At 58.1% G+C, this 20,398-nt stretch overlaps 2 protein-coding genes across 2 annotated transcripts; one reads left to right on the top strand and one right to left on the bottom strand.

Moving 5' to 3' along the window:
- Positions 1-2,296: 2,296 nt before the first annotated feature.
- KAT7 (lysine acetyltransferase 7) lies at positions 2,297-12,917 on the bottom strand. Its single transcript, XM_058041613.1, has 15 exons — positions 12,703-12,917; positions 11,241-11,388; positions 10,024-10,200; positions 9,249-9,488; positions 8,367-8,449; positions 8,056-8,145; positions 7,440-7,538; positions 7,225-7,335; positions 5,964-6,155; positions 5,047-5,136; positions 4,529-4,669; positions 3,764-3,857; positions 3,483-3,629; positions 2,862-2,968; positions 2,297-2,409 (listed from the first exon to the last, which is right to left on the bottom strand). The coding sequence occupies exons 1-15, from the start codon at positions 12,715-12,717 to the stop codon at positions 2,308-2,310; spliced, it is 1,836 nt and encodes a 611-aa protein (XP_057897596.1). The 5' UTR covers positions 12,718-12,917; the 3' UTR covers positions 2,297-2,307.
- A 929-nt stretch (positions 12,918-13,846) lies between these two features.
- Positions 13,847-20,135, top strand: SLC35B1 (solute carrier family 35 member B1). The gene is made up of 9 exons (XM_058041672.1): positions 13,847-14,025; positions 14,312-14,415; positions 14,502-14,632; positions 15,693-15,723; positions 16,555-16,712; positions 18,150-18,276; positions 18,702-18,808; positions 19,420-19,573; positions 19,780-20,135. Exons 1-9 carry the CDS (start codon positions 13,847-13,849, stop codon positions 19,830-19,832), a joined length of 1,044 nt encoding a protein of 347 aa, XP_057897655.1. The 3' UTR covers positions 19,833-20,135.
- The last annotated feature ends 263 nt before the right edge of the window (positions 20,136-20,398 follow it).

The raw sequence follows: 20,398 nt of genomic DNA, 5'->3' as shown, positions 1-20,398 counted from the left end.
AGAGGCCAGCAGGAATTCCAACCAGGAACCAGTGAGCGAGCAGCTCCTGGAAATTCAGGGAGATCTCGGGGAATTCTCCTCCAGCAGCTTTCCCTCAGTGTGGGGAAAACTCTTCTGGTTCCAAGGACAGCCTCAGGTTGTGCCAGGAGAGGTTCAGGATGGGCATCAGGGAAAATTCCTTCATGGAAAAGGGGGAAATTTCATCTGGTGGTCCCAAGAACAGCCCCAGGTGCCAGGAGAGGTTTAGGATGGGTATCAGGGAAAATTCCTTCATGGAAAACGGGAGAATTCCTTCATGGAAAAGGGGAAACTCCATGTGGGGAAAACTCTGGTCCCAAAACAGCCCCAGGTGCCAGGAGAGGTTCAGGATGGATATCAGGAAAAATTCCTTCATGGAAAGAGGGAAAACTCCATGTGGGGAAAACTCTTGTGGTCCCAAGAACATTCTCAAGTGTGAGGGCACATTTAGGATGGGTATCAGGGAAAATTCCCTCAAGGAAAAGGGGGGAAATTCCATGTGGGGAAAACTCTTCTGGTCCCAAGAACAGACCCAGGTGCCAGGAGAGGTTTAGGATGGGTATCAGGAAAATTTCCTTCACGGAAAGGGTTCAAAGCAACTGTCCAGAGCAGGATTTTTGGGAAATACCCAACCCCAAGGCTGCTCCAGCCCCAATCCCCAAACGCCCAGGCCTGGGGAGGGTTCAGAAGGGGAAAGGACAAGGCAGGGCTGCAGCAGGAACATGCTTTTATTGAGGAGTGGGCACAGGAGCAGCAGAGCCCAGCAGGGAGGGGAGCAGGAGCCTCCCCCTGCCCTGCTGGGACATCCCTGGGATCTGAGCTGGGGACAGCAGGGACAGCAGGGACAGTAATGCCCACGAGGCCCACGGTGAGCACCGAGGGGGTGGAGGTGCTCTGGGGCTCCAGGAGAAAGGCAGGGGACAGGAGGGAACCAGGAGGGAGCTTTTCCAGCCAGGATGGGGCAGTGGTTACTGGGAATGGCTCCCACCTTCCCAGGAGTGCTTCATTTCACACCCTGCTCCGTGAGGAATCGCTGGGGTGGGGGAAATCAGCACTGGGAACAGGGAATCCAGCACTGGGATCACTGAGATCACTGAGGAATCCAGCCCTGGGATCAGGAAATCAGCACTGGGATGGAGAAAATCAGCACTGGGATCACTGAAATCAGCACTGGGATGGAGAAAATCAGCACTGGGATCACTGAAATCAGCCCTGGGATCAGGAAATCAGCAATGGGATGGAGGAAATCAGCCCTGGGATCAGTGAATCCAGCACTGGGATCACCAAAATCAGCCCTGGGATCACTGAAATCAGCCCTGGGATGGAGGAATCAGTACTGGGGTCACAGATCAGCACTGGGATCACTGAAATCAGCACTGGGATCACTGAAATCAGCCCTTCCCAGGCTGTCCGTCTGTCAGTGACAATGGAGCCACCCAGGGATGGGTGGCACAAGGACAGTGGTTTTACTGGGAGCCCATTTTGGGATATTTCTGCTGATGGGAGGGAGGAATCAAAGCTTTTTTTTTTTTGTTTGTTTTTTTGCTCTACCAGGGATTCCATCCCTCCCACAGCACAGCAGCCCAACAGCTCCTGGAATTGGGGCTGGGAGTTCCTGTGGCTCTTTGGAAAAGGCCAAAGTTTGGATTCCTTCAGCCTGGAGGGGAAAACAGCTCCAATAAAAAGGGACCTGCAGTTCCAGGAAGGCTGCTCTGGGAAAAACATCTCCAGGGGAATACACTCAGCAGGTGCTTTATGTACAGGAACTCAGCAATTCCACGAGATACACACAGGAAAAAATGGGAATTCTATCCAGAGGTGCTTCCAGCAGGGCTGTGGTGGCTCCAGCAGGGGTGGCAGGGACACCCAGGGACTCCCTCAGGTGCAGGAGGTGCAATTCTGGCTGTACAACAGGAACTAAGTGAAGATCTGCCGGGTCCTAGGGAAAACTGCTGGGAGAGGGGCAGTGATGCCACTACAGCTATTCCAGGCATGGGGCAGAGCAGGGCTGCCCCACAGAAGCATTTCCAGCGCTGTCCCAGCCCCAGGGGAGCTGCAGGAGGGACAGAGGGACGGAGCAGGACAGCAGGGACAGGGACAGGCCCAGCAGCCAGAGCTCCTCAGCTCCCCGGGGCTCCCAGACCCCTCCAGTCCTCGCGGCCTCACTGAGGCCGAACCCCCCGAGCTCCTCAGAACTGTGGGGACACGGGGCCAGGCCAGGCCAGCCCGGTGACCCGCCCTGGGGACACTGCAGAGCCGAGCACACGCATCCTCCTCTGCTGGGGACACCTAGGTGCCCTTGGGAGGGGTCCACTTGAGGCAGCTGGGATCCATGGTCTTGTTGCTGTTGGACCTCTTGGCCTCCTTGGCGATCCACTCATCAATCAGGTCCTGGGGACAGCAGGGAGGGGAGCTCAGGGGTGACCCTGGTGGGGAATCAGCCCTGGACAGCACCCCAAAGGCCATTAATGCCTCAAAGGAATGGCAAAATAACAGCAGAGGAACACCAAAATAACACCAAAACAACAGCAGAGTTACGCCAAAGCAACACCAAAACAGCAGCACAATAACAGCAGAGTTACACCAAAACAAGACCAAAATAACAGCAGAGAACCCCAGGAAGCCCTGATTCTTAGAAGGAAAAGGAGAACCCAAGGAAGTCCTGACTGCAGCAAGGAAAAGGAGGTGAACCCAAGGAATTCCTGATTCCAGAAAGGGAAAAGGGAAAGGGAAATGAAAAGGAAAAGGAATCCCTGATTCCAACAAGGAAAAGGAGGAGAAGCCAAGGAATCCCTGAGTGCAGCAAGGAAAGGAGGAGCTGCAGGGAGGCCCCCCAGGCTCACCTGTCTCTTGAGGACCAGGTGTTTGCCCTTCCAGTACTTGAGCATCTGCAGGGCCTGCAGGGTGCTGACGATGTCCACGGGGTTCACAGCGGTCTCCTGGCTGATCTCTGCAAGCAGAGCCCAGCAGAGCCTCTGACACAGCCCCAGAGCTCTGGGAGCACCAGCCTGGTGCAATCCCCCCAGGAATGTGGGGCTGGGCAGGGCTGCAGGGGTTTGGGGTGCTGGGTTTGGGATCTGGAACAAATCCCCTGAGAGAAAATGCAATCCTGCTTTTCCAGGGTACCTCACATCCCCAGGAACTCGCAGGTGCCACCAACAGAGAAATGCCATTAAAAAAAAGGCCAAATATTCTCAATACGGGCTGCTGGAGCCATTTTTTTGTCAAAATAAAAATTGTGACACACAGCAGGATAAGGCTTTTGGTTGAATATTTTTTAAATTGTCATTTTTTCATCAAGCAGCCAATTAATCATTTAAAATGCTGCACATGGCCCATCTCTGCTGGTGGCAGGGCTGGGAAGGAGCCACTCCCAACACCCCACGGAATTCAGGGCTCCATGAACACCTGGGTGGGTGAGGCAGGCTGAGAGGCTCAGGGATGATCCCAAACCCCAAACTGACCTTTGATGGAGATCTCCTTGCCCTGGAAGTTGTGCAGGTACCGCAGCAGAACCTCCTTCCAGTAGCTCCTGTAGCTGATCAGGCCCAGGTCGGACAGGGGACGCTCTGGGGAGCCAACCTTCTCCTCTACCTTAGACAGCAAATAGCCTAAAAATATAAAAGTAACCACATTTAAACCACTCAGAAACGAGGATGGGATCTGCTCCAGCATGGCAGCAGCCTGGTGAGATTTCCTGGTGGAGCTGGAGGGATTTCTGCCCAGAATTTGCCCCCACACTCACTGAAGTCAATGAGCATTTTGCCATAGCCTTGTCTCATGTACTGGGGCATGGTCAGGATGCAGGACACGTTGTAGTTGAGGAAGGAATTCTTCTCCTGGAAACAAGAGCAGACAGCAGGGAACTCAGAAATTTTATTCCTTTAACTGTCTTAATTCAAAAACAAATCACGGTGATTCATATTTATTTTCATGTATTTTTCCCCACATTCCTTCCCAGTTTCTTTCTCCCCAGTGAAGACACCACTCTGCTTCCTGGCAGTAGAAATCATGGTGATTTCTTTTAAAATTTATTTTTATTTTAAGATTTATTATTAATATTATTGAACATTTATTTTCATGTATTTTTCTCCACATTCCTTCCCAGTTTCTTTCTCCCCAATGAAGACACCACTCTGCTTCCTGGCAGTAGAAATCATGGTGATTTCTTTTAAAATTTATTTTTATTTTAAGATTTATTATTAATATTATTTAATATTTATTTTCATGTATTTTTCCCCACATTCCTTCCCAGTTTCTTTCTCCCCAATGGAGACACCACTCTGCTTCCTGGCAACTCCCAATTCCTTGGAGCTGGGTTGGTTTTTGCTGGGAATGAGAAAAGATGGAGCAGCACAGCACCAGCAATCCCTCAGCAAACACAACAACCCTGCAGCTCAGCCTTGGACTTTCATCTGCTCCCAAAAGCAGCAAATCCTGAGGCTGCCAAAGGGATTCAGTGCTCATGAGGGGCCCTAAATCCCATTTTAGTGAGGTGTTTTGCACTGACCTTGGAGAAATACCCAATCAGGTGGCAGCCAGTGTTGTCAGCCTCTGTCATGACGTAGAAGAGGAAGGGTTCCACATCATAATAGAGGGTTTTGTGGTCCAGGAAAAGCTTTGCCAGCAGACACAGGTTCTGACAGTAGATCTGGGCACAGAAAAGAGATGCAGGTGTTTGTTCCAGTGGGATACCCCAAGATGCAGGTGTTTGTTCCAGTGGGATACCCCAAGTGTGGGCAAAACCACCTGGGAAAGGACAAAAAACCCTCAGAATCATCTGAGAAATGATGGGGAAACAGAGCAGCTGGGCCAGGACACAATTCCATTGGTGATGGAGCCTGGATCCTGCCCCTCACCTCTGCTGAGAGAGACACAGAGGGAGCTGCTGGAGCAGCAGCAAAACTCGTGCAGGAATGGCCCAGCTGCAGCAGCCCCTCTGTGAGCAGGGCCACAGGGCCACCCTGGCTGTGTGTGGGGCCACAGGGCCACCCTGGGTGTCTGCAGGGCCACCCAGGTCCCACTCACCTTGTTTTTCTTGCCATCCACCTCGAAGACAGAGATGGAGCCCTTGCGGTAGATCTCGTCCCCCGGCGGGTGCTTCCAGACACACTTGGCCTGGGACAGGGACAGAATGGGGACTGTCACTGCTGGCCTGGGGACAGGGAGCTGCAGCCGGGTGTCACACACTGCCACGTGCACGGGCTGGGCCTGGCTGGGCCATTCCCTGACCCCACAGCAGCGTTCCCAGCAGGAATGAGCTCTCTCTGACCCCACAGCAACATTTCCAGAAGGAAGGAGCCCTCCCTGACCCCATAGCAGGACTTGCAGCAGGAATGAGGTGTTCGCTGGTCCCACAGCAGCCTCCCCAGCAGGCCTGAGCCATTCCCTGATCCCACAGCAACATTTCCAGAGGGAAGGAGCCCTCCCTGACCCCACAGCAACATTACCAGAAGGAAGGAGCCCTCCCTGACCCCACAGCAACATCTCCAGAAGGAATGAGCCCTCCCTGACCCCATAGCAGCATTCCCAGCAGGAATGATCCATTCCCTGATCCCACAGCAACATTTCCAGTGGGACTGACCCATTCCTTGGTCCCACAGCAGCCTCTTCAGCAGGCCTGAGCCCTCCCTGGTCCCACAGCAGGACTGAGCCCTCCCTGACCCCACATCAGCACTTCCAACAGGATTGAGCCATTCCCTGACCCCAGAGCAGCCTCCAACACAGGAATGAGCCATTCCCTGACCCCACAGCAGGACTGAGCTGTTCCCTGACCACACAGCAGCCTCCCCAGCCGAACTGAGCTGTTCCATGACCCCAGAGCAGGACTGAGCCCCCACAGCAGCCTCTCCAGCAGGACTGAGCCGTTCCCTGACCCCACAGCAGCACTGAGCCCTCCCTGCCCCCAGAGCAGGCTCCCCAGGCAGCCTGGCCCCAGCCCTGACCATGTGCCTGCGCAGGATGGTCTGGCTCTTCATGTACTTGAGGCAGAACTCGCACATGTAGAGGCGGCCGAGGCGCGCGTACTCCTCGGGGTAGGGCGAGTGGTACCACGTGTCCAGCTCGTAGCGCCCGAACGCGATGGTCTTGATCATGTTGCTGCCCTCGGTGATCTGCCCCTGCAGCCTCAGCTTCTCCTGCCCCGGGGGGAAAGCAGGGAGAGCCACAGAGTGAGCCCCGAGCAGCAGGAGGGGAATTGGGGTTTGTTTTCCCGCAGGAAATCTGGTTCAAGTTGTTTTGATGCGTTTTTTCTTTAAATTTCTACAGATCCTCCCTCACCGCTCCCTGCTCCTTTCCTGATCCCCAGGGACAGGACACAAGTGCTGTGAGAGGGAGCTGGGGGTGTTTATGCTGGAGAAAAGGAGCAGGAGAGACCTCCTGGCTCTCCATAGCCCTGACAGGAGGGTGCAGCCAGGCTCCGCTCCCAGGGAACAACAGGACAGGAGGACACAGCTCCCAGCTGTGCCAGGCTGCCCATGAGGAGGAATTTCCTCCCAAAAAGAGGGATTGGGAGTTGGAAGAGGCTCCCTGAAAGTGTTTAGAAAGGCCTGGATGTGGCCCTTGGTGACAAGGTGGTGTCAGGTCACGGTGGCACTGGGTGAGCTCAGAGGGCTCTTCCAGCCCAGTCCGTCCTGTGGCTCCGTGCCACAGCCCAGGGCTCTGCCCCAGGTGCCCCAGCTGGCCCAGGAAAGCATCAAAGGATCCTTTGATCCCTCTCTGGAATGGGATGTGGCTTTGGGAGGCTCCTCAGGAGCTGCAGCAACACCAGCCCATGAACTCAGTCACAGGCTGAGGCTGAGGTGGCTTTTGCTGTCACCAGCCCTTAGCAGGGACACTGAAGCTGCCCTTGTGCCCTGGGAGCACCCCTGGAATGTCACCACACATTCCTGAGCGCAGAGCTCAGCTCCAGCACTCCCTGGGGACAGCTGGTAACCCCTCCATGCTGCCTTGCAGGTCTCACAGAGCCCTGGGGCTGTGCTGGGGCAGGGTCTCACCAGGTCCCACAGAGCCTGGGGCTTTGCTGGGGCTGTGCCTGGGGCAGGGTCTCACCAGGTCCCAGAGCCCCCAGGGTTGTGCTCGTGGCTGTCCCTGGGGCAGGGTCTCAGCAGGTCCCAGAGCCCCCAGAGCTGTCCCTGGGGCAGGGTCTCAGCAGGTCCCAGAGCCCCCAGGGCTGTGCTCGTGGCTGTCCCTGGGGCAGGGTCTCACCAGGTCCTCGGAGGCGCGCGCCTGGGCCCTGCGGAACAGCTCCAGGTCGTACTCGCTGGTCAGGTTCTCCAGGAGAGGCTCCCTGGTGTTGCCATAGGTCTGCCTGTGCTCCTGGAAAAAACACAGCACAGCTGCTGGGTCCTGCAGGATGACTGACTGGGAGAGTCACACTCCATCCCAGGGGGGGAATGAAAGGATGGAATTCCTGATTTTACCATGTATTTCTCCTTCTGCTCCTTGCTGAGCCCCGAGTTCCTCTTCTTCCTGAGCTCAGCCACCTTCTCCTTGTAGCGCAGCTGCCTCTCTGTGGGGGCCTGAAAGAAAGCCCAGGTGGGGCCTTGAGAGGCTGCAGCCCCCCCAGAGCTCCCCATTCCCTGCCCACCCCAAGGAATTCCACGCTGGTGCCATTCCATGGGGTGTGAGGCAGATCCTGTGCTAATCACAGGGCACTGCAGCTGCAGCCCAGGAATGCAAAGCAGGAAATTTTCCTTCCACCACAGGACGGGGTGAGCTCCGTGCTGGGGAACAGCTCCCAGCTGACTCAGGGACTGGGAAATGTCATTGCCCTGGTTTGGCTCTCTGCTGCTTACTCAGAGGGAAATTGCAGTTTACAGCTCTGCAGGAATTCCTGCACATCCAAACTCAGGGGAAGGATCATGCCCAGAACACAGCTCTGCCTGCTCCAACCTCTCTGAGGGGATGCAGGGAATTCCCCTCTGGAATGGGAGCTGGGCAGGCTCACGACTGCCCCAGCAGCTCCCAGGATGTGGAGAAGGGAGCCCAGGCCCCTCACCCTGTGCTGGGAGCTGGGAGCTGGGGCTGTGCCCTCACCTGGTGCCTGGTGGCGTGCCTGTTGTTGTCATCCTGCCTGTGGGCCAGCATCCGCTCCTCAATCTGCTTGTCCCGGCTCTGTGCTCGCACCTGGAGGCCAAAATTCACCTGTCAGGGCTGCAGCCACCCCCTGTCACCTCCTGTCACCCCCCTGCCCCTCCAGGTGTGACACACAAACGCTGCTGCCCCACAGCCAAGCACAGCAGCACGCAGGAGTGAACTGTTTGCTGCTCACACGTCACAGGGCTCAGCATTTTACCCTAAAAATCCCAAAGGAGGGGAAATCAGAGGGCAGAACCATTCAGGTGTACCTTGCACTCATCTGCTGAGAGGTTGTGGTACAGAGGGCACCCCGAGATGGAGAAGTGGCGCTCGTGCTTCCCGGTCAGGTGTCCTGCAAGGGGTCAGAGAAACAACAAAACCCGTGAGAAATGGCCCCAAAGAGGTGGAGGAAGTGTCCCACAGGGGCAGATCCCTCACAGTGGGATGGGGGGAAACTTCCTGGTTTGAAAAGGAAGGAAAACCTTTCTCACTGTAAACCAAAGCAGCCAGGGATTGCAGTGCAATAATTTGGCACTGAAATCCTGTTTGTGGCAAAAACCTGGGACATTTCCTCCCAGACTGGTGCTCACCCTGCCATCTGGTTCCTCAGGATCACTGACAAGGGGATAAGAGGAGGAAATTTCCTGGTTTAAGAAGGAAGGAAAAGCTTTCTCACACTAAGCCAAAACAGCCTGGGATGGTAGTGCAATAGTTTGGCACTGAAATCCTGTTTGTGGCATAAACCTGGGACATTTCCTCCCAGACCTGTGCTCCAGCCTCCTATCTGGTCCCTCAGGATCTGACAGGGGGATAAGAGGAGGAAACTCCCTGGATTAAAAAGGAAGGGGGCATTCCCTGCCCCTCACACTAAGCCAAAGCAGCCTGGGATGGGAGTGCAATAATTTGGCACTAAAATCCTGTTTCTGGCAAAAAGCACTTCCCTGCTCACAAACCTGGGACTTTTCCTCCCACACCTATCAGGTTCCTCATCCTGCCACCCCTCCAAAACAGAAAAAAAACCCCTCCAGGAGTAACATCTTTGCATTTATGCCTCACACCCCATCCCCAGACCCTCCCTTGGCATTCCTGCCCCAATTCCCTGTTTGTTTCCAGGATCCACCCCGGGGCAGGGCTGCCAGGCCGGGGCTCACCCAGGGAGTTGCAGCCGGGCGTGGGACACTTCATGTTGAAGTTGTAGCTCTCGTGGAAGCGGCGGCGCTTGGGCCGGTGCGAGAGGTCGCTGCCCGAGTCCTTCAGGGACATGTCCTTGGCCAGGCTCTCGTCGTGGGACACGTTGGGGCTGGAGATGTCGATGTCCGACTCCGAGGAGGGCGCGTTGCCCGTGGGCGTGCGCGGCGGGGACTCGTCGTGCTCGGCCGCGTTCTTGGTGTCTGCGTGGGAGCACAGGGGACAGAGCTGAGGGGAGGGATCCCAAAAACAATTCCCAAAACACTCCCAGAAATGCCTCGGGGGCTGCACAGAGCCTCTCCCACCCTGGGAGCAGCATTTCCTGCCCGTCTGGGCACCAACACAGCATTCCTTGCCCATTCAGGTGCCAGTGCGGCATTCCCTGCCCCTCTGGGCGCCGGTGCAGCATCCCCAGGCCCTGTGCAGCATTCCCTGCCCCTGTGGGCACCAATGCACCATTCCCTGCCCCTCCGGGCACCAACACAGCATTCCCTGCCCCTCTGGGTACCAGTGCAGCATTCCCTGCCCCTCTGGGTGCCCATGCACCATTCCCTGTCCCTGTGGGCACTAACAGAGCATTCCCTGCCCCAGTGCAGCATTCCCTGCCCCTCTGGGTACCAGTGCAGCATTCCCTGCCCCTGTGGGTGCCCATGCACCATTCCCTGCCCCTGTGGGCACTAACAGAGCATTCCCTGTCCCTGTGGGCACTAACAGAGCATTCCCTGTCCCTGTGGGTACCTCTGTCCGAGAAGTCCACGGCCTGCTCGGTCTCGGAGCCCGAGGAGCGGGTCTGGCGCAGCGGGTATTTCTTGGGGGTGACAGGAGCTGGCTGCTGCTGGCTGCGGGTCACCCTGCGCGTGGAGTACACCGGCTCGTCCGGCCCGAACGGCGCCGCGCTGCGCACCGGGCTGGAGTCTGTGCACACGGGGGGAATGCAGGGTTACACACGGGGACAGCATGGTCACAGCATGGGGACACCACGGGGGACACCGCAGTCACACCATGGGGACACCGCAAGAACCACAGAAACACCACAGAAACCATGGGGACACCACAGTCACACCATGGAGACTCCACAGTTACTCTGGGGGGCACCACAGGAACCATGGGGACACCACAGTCACACCACAGGAACCACAGGGACACCATAGAGACACCACAGCCACACCACAGCACCCTCAGGTCCCCCCTGCCCCGCACTGACCAAGCCCCCGTGGCTGTGTCACCCATGTCGCCCATGTCGCCATGCTCCGGCCTTGCCTGATAAAATCTCAGGACACTTGGAGCAATCTGGAGTGCCACCAGCTTTCTCCACATTTAACAGCTTAATTAACCCATAATTACTGCCCAGCTCTCATTTGGAGAAGCAAAGATCCCTCAGTTTAGATAAGAACCATAACCCTTGGGAACAGCAGGATTGCATGTGGTGTGGAGCTGTACCTGGGATTTTGTGTGTGGGGCTGCAAGAGCCTTCTCCTGGTTTAAGGAGGAGCCTTTATCCAGTTTAAGGAGAAGCTTTTCCCTGGTTTAAAGAGAAGCTTTGCCCTGATTTAAGAAGAAGCCTTTCTCTGGTTTAAGGAGGAGCTTTTCCCCACTTTAAGGAAGACCCTTTCCCCAGTTTAAAGAAGAGTCTTGCCCTGGTTTGAGGAGGAGCTTTTCTGTGGTTTAAGGAAGAACTTCTCCCTAGTTAAAAGAAGAACCTTTCCCCAGTTTAAGGAGGAGCCTTGCCCTGGTTTAAGGAAGAGCCCTTCCCCATTTTCAGGAGAACTCTTTCCCAAGTTTCAGAGGAGCCCTGCCGTACCCTGGTAGCTCTGGCTGAGCCCTTCCCTGGTTTAAAGAGGAGCCTTTCCCCAGTTTAAAGAAGAACCTTTCCCCGGTTTCAGGGGAGCTCTGGCTGAGCTTTTCCCCAGCTTAAAGAGGAACCTTTCCCCATTTTCAGGAGAAGCCCTCCGTACCCTGTGAGCTCTGGCTGAGGCGGGCCGAGGAGCGAGTGACGCGGGCGGATCTCCGGGAGGTGCCGTCGCTCTCAGAGCTGTCCGTGTGCTCGGGGTCCGTGGAGAAATCCGAGTCCTCCGTCCCATCCGAGCTGCTGCCCGCGTTCCTCTGCAACAACACGCTGCGCTCAAAAACTGCACTTACGCTAAAAACTACATAAAATGAATGAACATTTCACGTTCTCCACGTCCTCCCAGCTGCAAGGGTGACCTGTGTGGTTTAGCCCAAGCCAAGAACTCTTTTTTCCTTTTCTTTTTGTGTCTCCTGCTCTGCCAGTGAGGAGTTTCCAAAGCAAACCAGGACAGGGATCCCTCACAGCCAAAGGGATGCTCCCAGCACAGGGTGCCATTCTCAGGATATAAACTGCAGGAATTATCAGAATTATCCCAAAGCGGGGGCAGCAATCTGGATGTCGGAAGGCGGTCTGGCATCGGTCAGCAATTGCAATGTTTTTCTCCTTTCCCTTTCTGCTATCACCTTTATTTAACACTATTACAGCATTTTACTTTATTTCTCATTTATTAAACCGTTCACACTCCAACCTAAAACCTTTAATTTTGTTCCCCTCTCAATTCCAGGCTTGTGCCTAATTTCGTGAGGGGACACCGAGGGTCTGGGGGTGGCGGCAGGTGCCGGTGGGGTCTGGGGGCGGCTGCGTGGGCCCGGCGCGGGCAGGGCCGTGAGGGGGCGGCGATGGCGACGGCCGTGAGGGGAGCGGGGAGGGCGCGGCCGCCATGAGGGGATGAGGGGGATTGGGGGGCGGCTCGCGCCGGTGGCGGGAGCGCGGCCTCCGCGCCGCTTTGTTTTGCACCCAGCGGAGACGCGCGGGCCCCAACCAATCACAGCGAGCGTGGGCGGGGCCTAAAGGGGAGTACACCAATGGCAGCTCAAGGAGCAAAAAGGTGGGCCCGACAGAGCGTGATTGACAGCGAGCGGCAGCCAATCAGCGCGAGGCTTGCTCCCACGGCAACGCCAACCGCGGGGGGGCCGCGGCGCGGTGGGGGAAGGGACAAACAAGGCTCGCGCGGGGAGGTGACCGTTGGGGGCGGGGATGGACAGCAGCAGTAGCCAATCAGCGGCCAGACTGGCATGGACACCCGTCCAATAGACGGCCAGTTCTCCGAGCGCGTGTCCAATCGGGAACGGCAAGGGGCGGGCCCAGCTGCCGGCGCGGGGGAGGGGAAACGGTAGCCGTTGGGGGTGATGAGTGACAGATACAGCGACCAATCAGCGCGCCGCCTGCTAATGCTCCAGCCAATCATAGAGCGCGGGAGGCGGGCGCTGGGGGCTCAAGGCCGCTATTTTTCCCCCAGTTTTGGAGCCGGGAGAAGGCGCGGAGGGGCTGGGGAAGGGTAGAAAGCAGCGGCCCGAGCCCGCCGGTCTCCCCGCCGGCCGCCTCCCGCGTTTCCCGGCCGTGCTTACCTTCCTGCGCTGCATCCTGGGCGGGGGTAGTGAGGTTGCCTGGTCCCCGGCGCCCGCGGCCCGCGAAGCGGCGGTGGCCGCCGCGGTGTTGCTACTGGCGGACTCCGTGGTGACAGCCGTGTCCCCCGCCCTGCGGCACGTCTGCTCCTGCGGCGCCAGCCCCGCTCCCGCCGCCGCCAGCCGCTGGTCCCTGCTCGGTCCCTCACGCTTCCGCCGGGACGCGGCCCACACCCCCGTCACGTGACCGCGCGCCATCTTGGAGCCGGGCAGGCGCCGCCGGCACTGAAGCCGCGCGCCGCCATCTTGGATTGGGGTAGCGGCCGCCATCTTTGATAAGGGCGCGAGGCCCGTGGGGTGTGGCGCGCCCGTTACCGGCGCCGCCGTGTTGAGTGCGGGCAGAGCCGAGGCGGGAGAGCTCCCCGAGCTCCCTCGTGGTGTGAAGCCTCGAGAATTGCAGCACCGGGAGCTCCTCCGTGGAGCCTGCGGGAAGCGGTGCCCTGGAGATGGGATATGTGGCCCGGAGATTGTGAAATTGTGAATTGTATCGGAATTCCCGTAAGGATGAGAGGAACTGTGAAGGACAAAGTGCCATGGCGGGGGTTCGTCCCTCCCCGGCCCCACCGAGCCCGGGAACCTCCCAGAGGCGCGGCTCGGAGCAGCGGGAGCGACTGAACGGGGCCTCGGGAAGGGCGGAACCGATCCCGGCGGGGACCCCGCACCTCCGCCCCGCCGGGCTCGATCCGGGCCCGGGCCGGCGAAAGGACCCCAGAAGGCCCCGCTTGGTGTCGCACAGAGCAGGCGGAGCCTTTCCCCGAGATCACCAATCAGAGCTCGCTGTTCTACCACGCCCCCTCAACTCAGCCAATCGCTGCGCTCCACATCTGGTGGCGCGCCTGCGCGCGCCATGCACCGCGAAGGCCCCCAAGGCTGGGCTGTCCACAATATTGCCTGTGCCGCCCCGCACACCGGCCATCCCTTCGCGGCCGAACCGCGGCGGACACAGCCCCGGGGAGGGTTCGAATATCTCGGTGTGCAGCCCCTGCCCGGTCCGCGCTGTTCCCAGCGCTCCCCACCCGCCTTTCCCCTCACGGCGGGTCCGGCAGCGCGCGGGACGGCCCGGGGCGGGGCGGGCGCGGCGGGGCCGATGAGGCCGCCCGGGGCGCCGCGGGATGTGGCGCTGGAGGTGCCGCCCGCGCTGAGCGGCCCCGCCGCCACCATGGGAGCGAGCGCGGCCGCGGGGCTGCCCGAGCGCCTCCGCCTGCCCGTCTGCTTCCTCGGCGTGTTCGCCTGCTACTTCTACTATGGCATCCTGCAGGAGAGCATGTGAGGCACACCGGGACACCGGGGCGGAGCGGGGCCGGGGACACGGGGGGACACGGGACAGGGGTTTGGGGCTGGGGGGACACGGGACGGGGACACCGGCGAGGGGCGCGGGACCAGGGGAACACCCGGGGCTGGGAGGAGGGACCGGGGCGGACCCGGGCAGCCGGCGCCGCTCCTTCCCGGGCCGTGGGATCGCTCCCCGGTGTCACCGGTGCGGGTCCCGCTATGTCCCGGTGTCACCGGAGGCCGTCCCGGTGTCACCGGTGTCCCGCTGTCCGTCCCGCAGCACCCGCGGCCGCTACGGGGAGGGCGCGAAGCAGGAGAAGTTCAAGTACGCGCTGACCCTGGTGTTCATCCAATGCGTGATCAACGCCGCCTTCGCCAAGCTCCGTAAGTGCGGCAGCCCCGGAGCCCCGCGCCGGTCGTGGCGGGGCCGGGGCCGCTCCTGAGCCGTCGCCGTGTCCCTGTCCCCGCAGTGATCCATTTCGTGGACGCGGCACGGCCGGACCGCACGCGGGGTTGGCTGTACGGGGCGTGCTCGCTGTCCTACCTGGGCGCCATGGTGTCCAGCAACTCCGCCCTGCAGTTCGTCAGCTACCCCACACAGGTGAGCGTGGGGACACGGGGACACGGGGACAGGACTGGGACACGGGGGGGACACAGCTACCCCACACAGGTGAGCGTGGGGACACGGGGACACGGGGACAGGACTGGGACACGGGGGGGACACAGCTACCCCACACAGGTGAGCGTGGGGACACGGGGACAGGACTGGGACACGGGGGGGACACAGCTACCCCACACAGGTGAGCGTGGGGACACGGGGACAGGACTGGGACACGGGGGGGACACAGCTACCCCACCCAGGTACGGGACAGGGCTGTGACACAGCTACCCCACACAGGTATGGGACAAGGGGACATGGGGACAGGGCTGTGATACAGCTACCCCACACAGGTACGGGACATGGGGACAGGGCTGTGACACAGCTACCCTACACAGTATGGGGCACAGGGACAGGAGGACATGGGGACAGGGCTGGGACATGGGGACACAGCCAGGTGAGCATGGGGACACAGGGACATGGGGAACACAGGGACGCAGCTAGCCCACCCAGGTATGGGGACAGGGGGACATGGGGACACTGGTACCTCACCCAGGGGTATACAGGGATGGGGGGACACAGCTCCCCCAGCCAGGTGGGCACGGGGATGGGGAGACATGGGGACACAGCTATCCTATAGATGGGACCCTGGCTGTGACCCTGAGGGGACCTTGGCTGTGGCACTGGTGGATCCTGGCTGTGACACCAACCCTGCCATTTCCTGGGGTCACTTTTGTGTCCCTGTCCCTGCTGGGGCTGCAGGGAGGGCTCTGAGAAGGGACAGAGCTCCCCAGAAATGGTGGCAGTGTCACCTGCCAGGGCACTGGGGTCACTGGCATGGGGGCTGAGCCCTCCCTGCTGGGAGGTGCAGCTGCCCCAGGAGTCTCTCACTTTGGGGGTTTCTCACTTTGGGGGTTTCTCACTTTGGGGGTTTCTCACTTTGGGGGTTTCTCACTTTGGGGGTTTCTCACTTTGGGGTTTCTCACTTTGGGGGTCTCTCACTTTGGGGGTCTCTCACTTTGGGGTCATCAATGGACCATCAATGCCCCTTTTCCTTCCCCAGGTGCTGGGCAAGTCCTGCAAACCCATCCCAGGTAAAGAATTGCCCATTTTTGGGGGGGTTTGTGATTTCTGGGCCTCCCTGGCAGAGCCACCTGGGGCTGGGCTGGCATTGCAGGGAGGGCTTTGGGATCAGGTGGGGACATTGTGTCTCCCCAGCCATGATTTGGGAATGACTTGGTGGGAGTTTAATTCCTCTGAGAGGATTTTGGGGCAGGTTTTGACCTCTTGTTTTCCTAGTGATGCTGCCGGGGGTGATTTCTTTTTAGGGGTTTAATTGCTGTGAGTGGATTTAGGGGCAGTTTCTGGGGGTGATTTTTTAGGAGTTTAATTCCTGTGGGTGGATTTAGGGGCAGTTTCTGACCTCTCTTTTCCCAGTGATGTTCTTGGGGGTGATTTTTTAGGGCTTTAAGGGCGTTTTTGATGTCTCTTTTCCCAGTGATGTTCCTGGGGGTGATTTTTTAGGGCTTTAAGGGCGTTTTTGATGTCTCTTTTCCCAGTGATGCTGCTGGGGGTGATTTTTTAGGGCTTTAAGGACATTTTTGATATCTCTTTTCCCAGTGATATTCCTGGGGGTGGATTTTTAGGGCTTTAAGGGCATTTTTGATATCTCTTTTCCCAGTGATGTTCCTGGGGGTGGATTTTTAGGGTTTTGAGGGCATTTTTGATGTCTCTTTTCCCAGTGATGCTGCTGGGGGTGATTTTTTAGGGCTTTAAGGGCGTTTTTGATGTCTCTTTTCCCAGTGATGCTGCTGGGGGTGGATTTTTAGGGCTTTAAGGGCATTTTTGATGTCTCTTTTCCCAGTGATGTTCTTGGGGATGGATTTTTAGGGCTTTAAGGGCGTTTTTGATGTCTCTTTTCCCAGTGATGCTGCTGGGGGTGACCCTGCTGAGGAAGAGGTACCCCCCAGCCAAGTACCTGTGCGTGCTGCTCATCGTGGCGGGGGTGGCCCTGTTCCTCTACAAGCCCAAAAAAGGGACAGGGGACACGGAGCACGTCTTTGGCTATGGGGAGCTGCTCCTGGTGAGTGCTGGCACTTGTGGGGTGGCACCTGGGAGGAGCCCCGGGCACTCAGGTGGGGTTTATTCCTGGAAGAAATCCTGGGATTCTGGTGGGATTTACACCTGGGATACAGCCTGGGCTCTCAGGTGGGATTTGCCCCTCACCTGGGATAAATTCCAGGGTTTCAGGTGGGATTTGCCCCTTACCTGGGATAAATTCCAGGGTTTCAGGTGGGATTTACACCTGGGATAAATTCCAGGGTTTCAGGTGGGATTTACACCTGGGATAAATTCCAGGGTTTCAGGTGGGTTTTACACCTTACCTGGGGTAAATTCCAGGATTTCCACGGGGATTTATCCTGGGATAAACCCAGGCTCCCAGGTGGGATTTACCTGGGATACACCTGGGTTCTCAGGTGGGATTTACCTGGGATACACCTGAGCTCTCAGGTGGGATTTATCCCAGGATAAACCCGGGCTCCCAGGTGGGATTTACCTGGGATACACCTGAGCTCTCAGGTGTGATTTACCTGGGATAAACCCGGGCTCCCAGGTGGGATTTACCTGGGATACACCTGAGCTCTCAGGTGGGATTTACCTGGGATAAACCCAGGCTCCCAGGTGGGATTTACCTGGGATACACCTGAGCTCTCAGGTGGGATTTACCTGGAATAAACCCGGGCTCCCAGGTGGGATTTACCTGGGATACACCTGAGCTCTCAGGTGGGATTTACCTGGGATAAACCCGGGCTCCCAGGTGGGATTTACCTGGGATACACCTGAGCTCTCAGGTGGGATTTACCTGGGATAAACCCAGGCTCCCAGGTGGGATTTACCTGGGATAAACCCGGGCTCCCAGTGGGATTTACCTGGGATAAACCCGGGCTCCCAGTGGGATTTACCTGGGTACACCTGAGCTCCCAGGTGGGATTTACCTGGGATACACCTGGGTTCTCAGGTGGGATTTACCTGGGATAAACCCGGGCTCCCAGGTGGGATTTACCTGGAATAAACCCGGGCTCCCAGTGGGATTTACCTGGATACACCTGAGCTCTCAGGTGGGATTTACCTGGGTACACCTGAGCTCCCAGGTGGGATTTACCTGGGTACACCTGAGCTCCCAGGTGGGATTTACCTGGGTACACCTGAGCTCCCAGGTGGGATTTACCTGGGATAAACCCAGGCTCCCAGGTGGGATTTACCTGGGATAAACCCAGGCTCCCAGGTGGGATTTACCTGGGATAAACCCGGGCTCCCAGGTGGGATTTACCTGGGTACACCTGAGCTCCCAGGTGTGCCTTGGGGCTGCAGCAGCCCAGGTGTGCTGAGAGGAGCCTCCTGCACCCTCCAGCCCCCCTGAAATCCCTGTTGGTAACTGCTGTGAAAGGGGAGAGGAAGCAGGGCCTGACCGTGTCCTCTCTCTGTCTGTCTGTCTGTCTGTCTGTCTGTGGGTGCCCAGCTGCTGTCTCTGACCCTGGATGGGCTCACTGGGGTGTCCCAGGACCACATGAGGGCTCACTACCAGACTGGCTCCAACCACATGATGCTCAACGTCAACCTCTGGTCCACGCTGTTCCTGGGGGCAGGTGAGGAGCCAGGGCTGGGCCTGGAACCTGCCCTGCCCTGGAGCCCTCTGGGGTTTGGTTTTGTTGGGGATTTTGGGTTTTTTGTCATGGCCCAGCCCTGGGCTCCCCTGCTCCAGCTGGGAGCACAAACTGGAGCCCAGGAGGGCTGGGAGCTGCCCCTGGCACTGGAGCAGCTTTAAATTCCCTTCCACCCCAACCATTCCAAGATTAGCACCCCTGATTAATTGCTGGGCACTGTTCTGTTGGAATTTGATCCCAGTTAATGATCTTTCCTTCACTAATTAACCAGGAGGGCGATCGCTGCTGCTGGTGTTTCCTGCTGGAGTTTGTGGGGTTCAGTGCCAGCTTTTGGGGGGTTCTGAGCCCAGCCTGAGCCCTCGAGGGTGGGATCCCCATCCAGGCTGCTCCTCCTGGCTGTTTTGCAGGGATCCTGTTCACGGGGGAGCTCTGGGAGTTCCTGAGCTTCACGGAGCGTTATCCCAGCATCATCTCCAACATCCTGCTCTTCGGCCTCACCAGCGCCCTGGGCCAGGTCAGGGACGGCAGTTTGGATTTCGGGTGGGGTTTGCTTCTCTGGGAGGGGCTGGGATGGAGTTCCAGGGGAGCTGAGGCTGAGGAGCACCCTGGGATGGGGGAAGGTGTCCCTGGATGAGGGGCTGGGATGGAATTCCCAGGGGAGCTGAGGCTGGAGCACCCTGGGACGGGGGAAGGTGTCCCTGGATGAGGGGCTGGGATGGAATTCCTGGGGAATCTGTGGCTGGAGCACCCTGGGACAGGGGAAGGTGTCCCTGGATGAGGGGCTGGGATGGAATTCCCAGGGGAGCTGAGGCTGGAGCACCCTGGGACAGGGGAAGGTGTCCCTGGATGAGCTCCAAGGGGGTTTGATTCCCTGGATGAGTGACTGGGATGGAATTCCAGGGGAGCTGAGGCTGAGGAGCACCTTGGGACGGGGGAATGTGTCCCTGGACGAGCTCCAAGGCCCATCCCAGGTGTCCCTGGATGAGCTCCAAGGTCTCTTCCAGCCCATCCCAGGATGCCACAAACCCCCTCAAAGGCAGGATTTGAGGGGATTTCCTTTGGGGTTTGCCCCTGGCTGCCCGTGCTGGCAGTGCCAGTGACAGGGGCTCTGTTCTGCTGGGGCAGAGTTTCATCTTCATGACTGTGGTGTACTTCGGGCCGCTGACCTGCTCCATCATCACCACCACCCGCAAGTTCTTCACCATCCTGGCCTCCGTGGTGCTCTTTGCCAACCCCATCAGCCCCATGCAGTGGGTGGGCACGGTCCTGGTGTTCCTGGGTGAGTCTGGGGGTGAAATCCAGGGGGTCCCTGCCCTGGGAGCTCCCCAAACCCTGGGAGCCTCTGCAGGACCAGCGGATCCATGCAGTCCCTTCCTCACAGCTCGTTCCGTGGGTAAATTTGGGGATGTTGAGCTGATTTTTCCCCAAATTCCCATCTCCCTGCTGGTCTGAAGAGCTCACAGCTGCTGTTTTGTCTCCTGCCAGGCCTGGGGCTCGATGCCAAATTCGGGAAGGGGGTGAAGAAGACGTCGCATTGAGGTTGATCCCGCAGTTGGAATGGACTTTTAATTTATTGTCTTGTACCTCAGAATCTGGTGTGGAACTGGACTCAGGACAGGGAATCAGAAGGAAACCGTGTGGAATTTATTTTTGGGTTGAGTTTGGTTTGGTTTTTTTTAATTCTGAATGGTCTCTAAAATGTAATCCTTTAGTTTGAGGTGTAATTTCGCTTTTTTTTGTGTAATCAGAGCTGCCCCCTGAGCCGAGCAGCAGCAGCAGATCCTTGCCTTAACAGGAAAACACAAATCCTTCCTATCTTTATTAAAGAAAACCAGACAATGGCTGCTTCTCCAGGACTTTTCTTGGGGATTTGGGGGGGGGGGACCCAGCTTTGCTCTCCAGGGAGGGAGAGGAATGATCTCAGTCCTTTGGGGTGATTCTGGGATTAAAGGAGGCACCCCCTTCCTTGTGGGGTGTTCCTTGGATTTTCTCCCACTGGGATGTGTCAGCAGGGACATCCTGAATGTGCCTCAGGAAATGAGAATTCCCCAAATTCGGGGCAGCTCCTCTCCCGTGCCCTGGGATCCCCAAGCAGGAATTCTCT

This window comes from Melospiza georgiana, chromosome 28 (assembly GCF_028018845.1).
Source record: "Melospiza georgiana isolate bMelGeo1 chromosome 28, bMelGeo1.pri, whole genome shotgun sequence".
Lineage (NCBI taxonomy): Eukaryota > Metazoa > Chordata > Aves > Passeriformes > Passerellidae > Melospiza > Melospiza georgiana.
This window is presented reverse-complemented; position numbering and strand designations above follow the sequence as displayed.

Excerpts from the sequence above, each read along its gene's own strand:
- KAT7 (XM_058041613.1), bottom strand. Across the intron at positions 10,201-11,240 it reads CCTCAGCCAGAGCTCACAGG|ACTCCAGCCCGGTGCGCAGC; the intron begins GTACGGAGGGCT and ends CCGTGTGCACAG. Across the intron at positions 8,450-9,248 it reads GCCCGGCTGCAACTCCCTGG|GACACCTGACCGGGAAGCAC; the intron begins GTGAGCCCCGGC and ends GACCCCTTGCAG.
- SLC35B1 (XM_058041672.1), top strand. The coding sequence starts at position 13,847 with ATGAGGCCGCCCGGGGCGCCGCGGGATGTGGCGCTGGAGGTGCCGCCC. Across the intron at positions 18,277-18,701 it reads CACGCTGTTCCTGGGGGCAG|GGATCCTGTTCACGGGGGAG; the intron begins GTGAGGAGCCAG and ends GCTGTTTTGCAG. Across the intron at positions 19,574-19,779 it reads CACGGTCCTGGTGTTCCTGG|GCCTGGGGCTCGATGCCAAA; the intron begins GTGAGTCTGGGG and ends GTCTCCTGCCAG.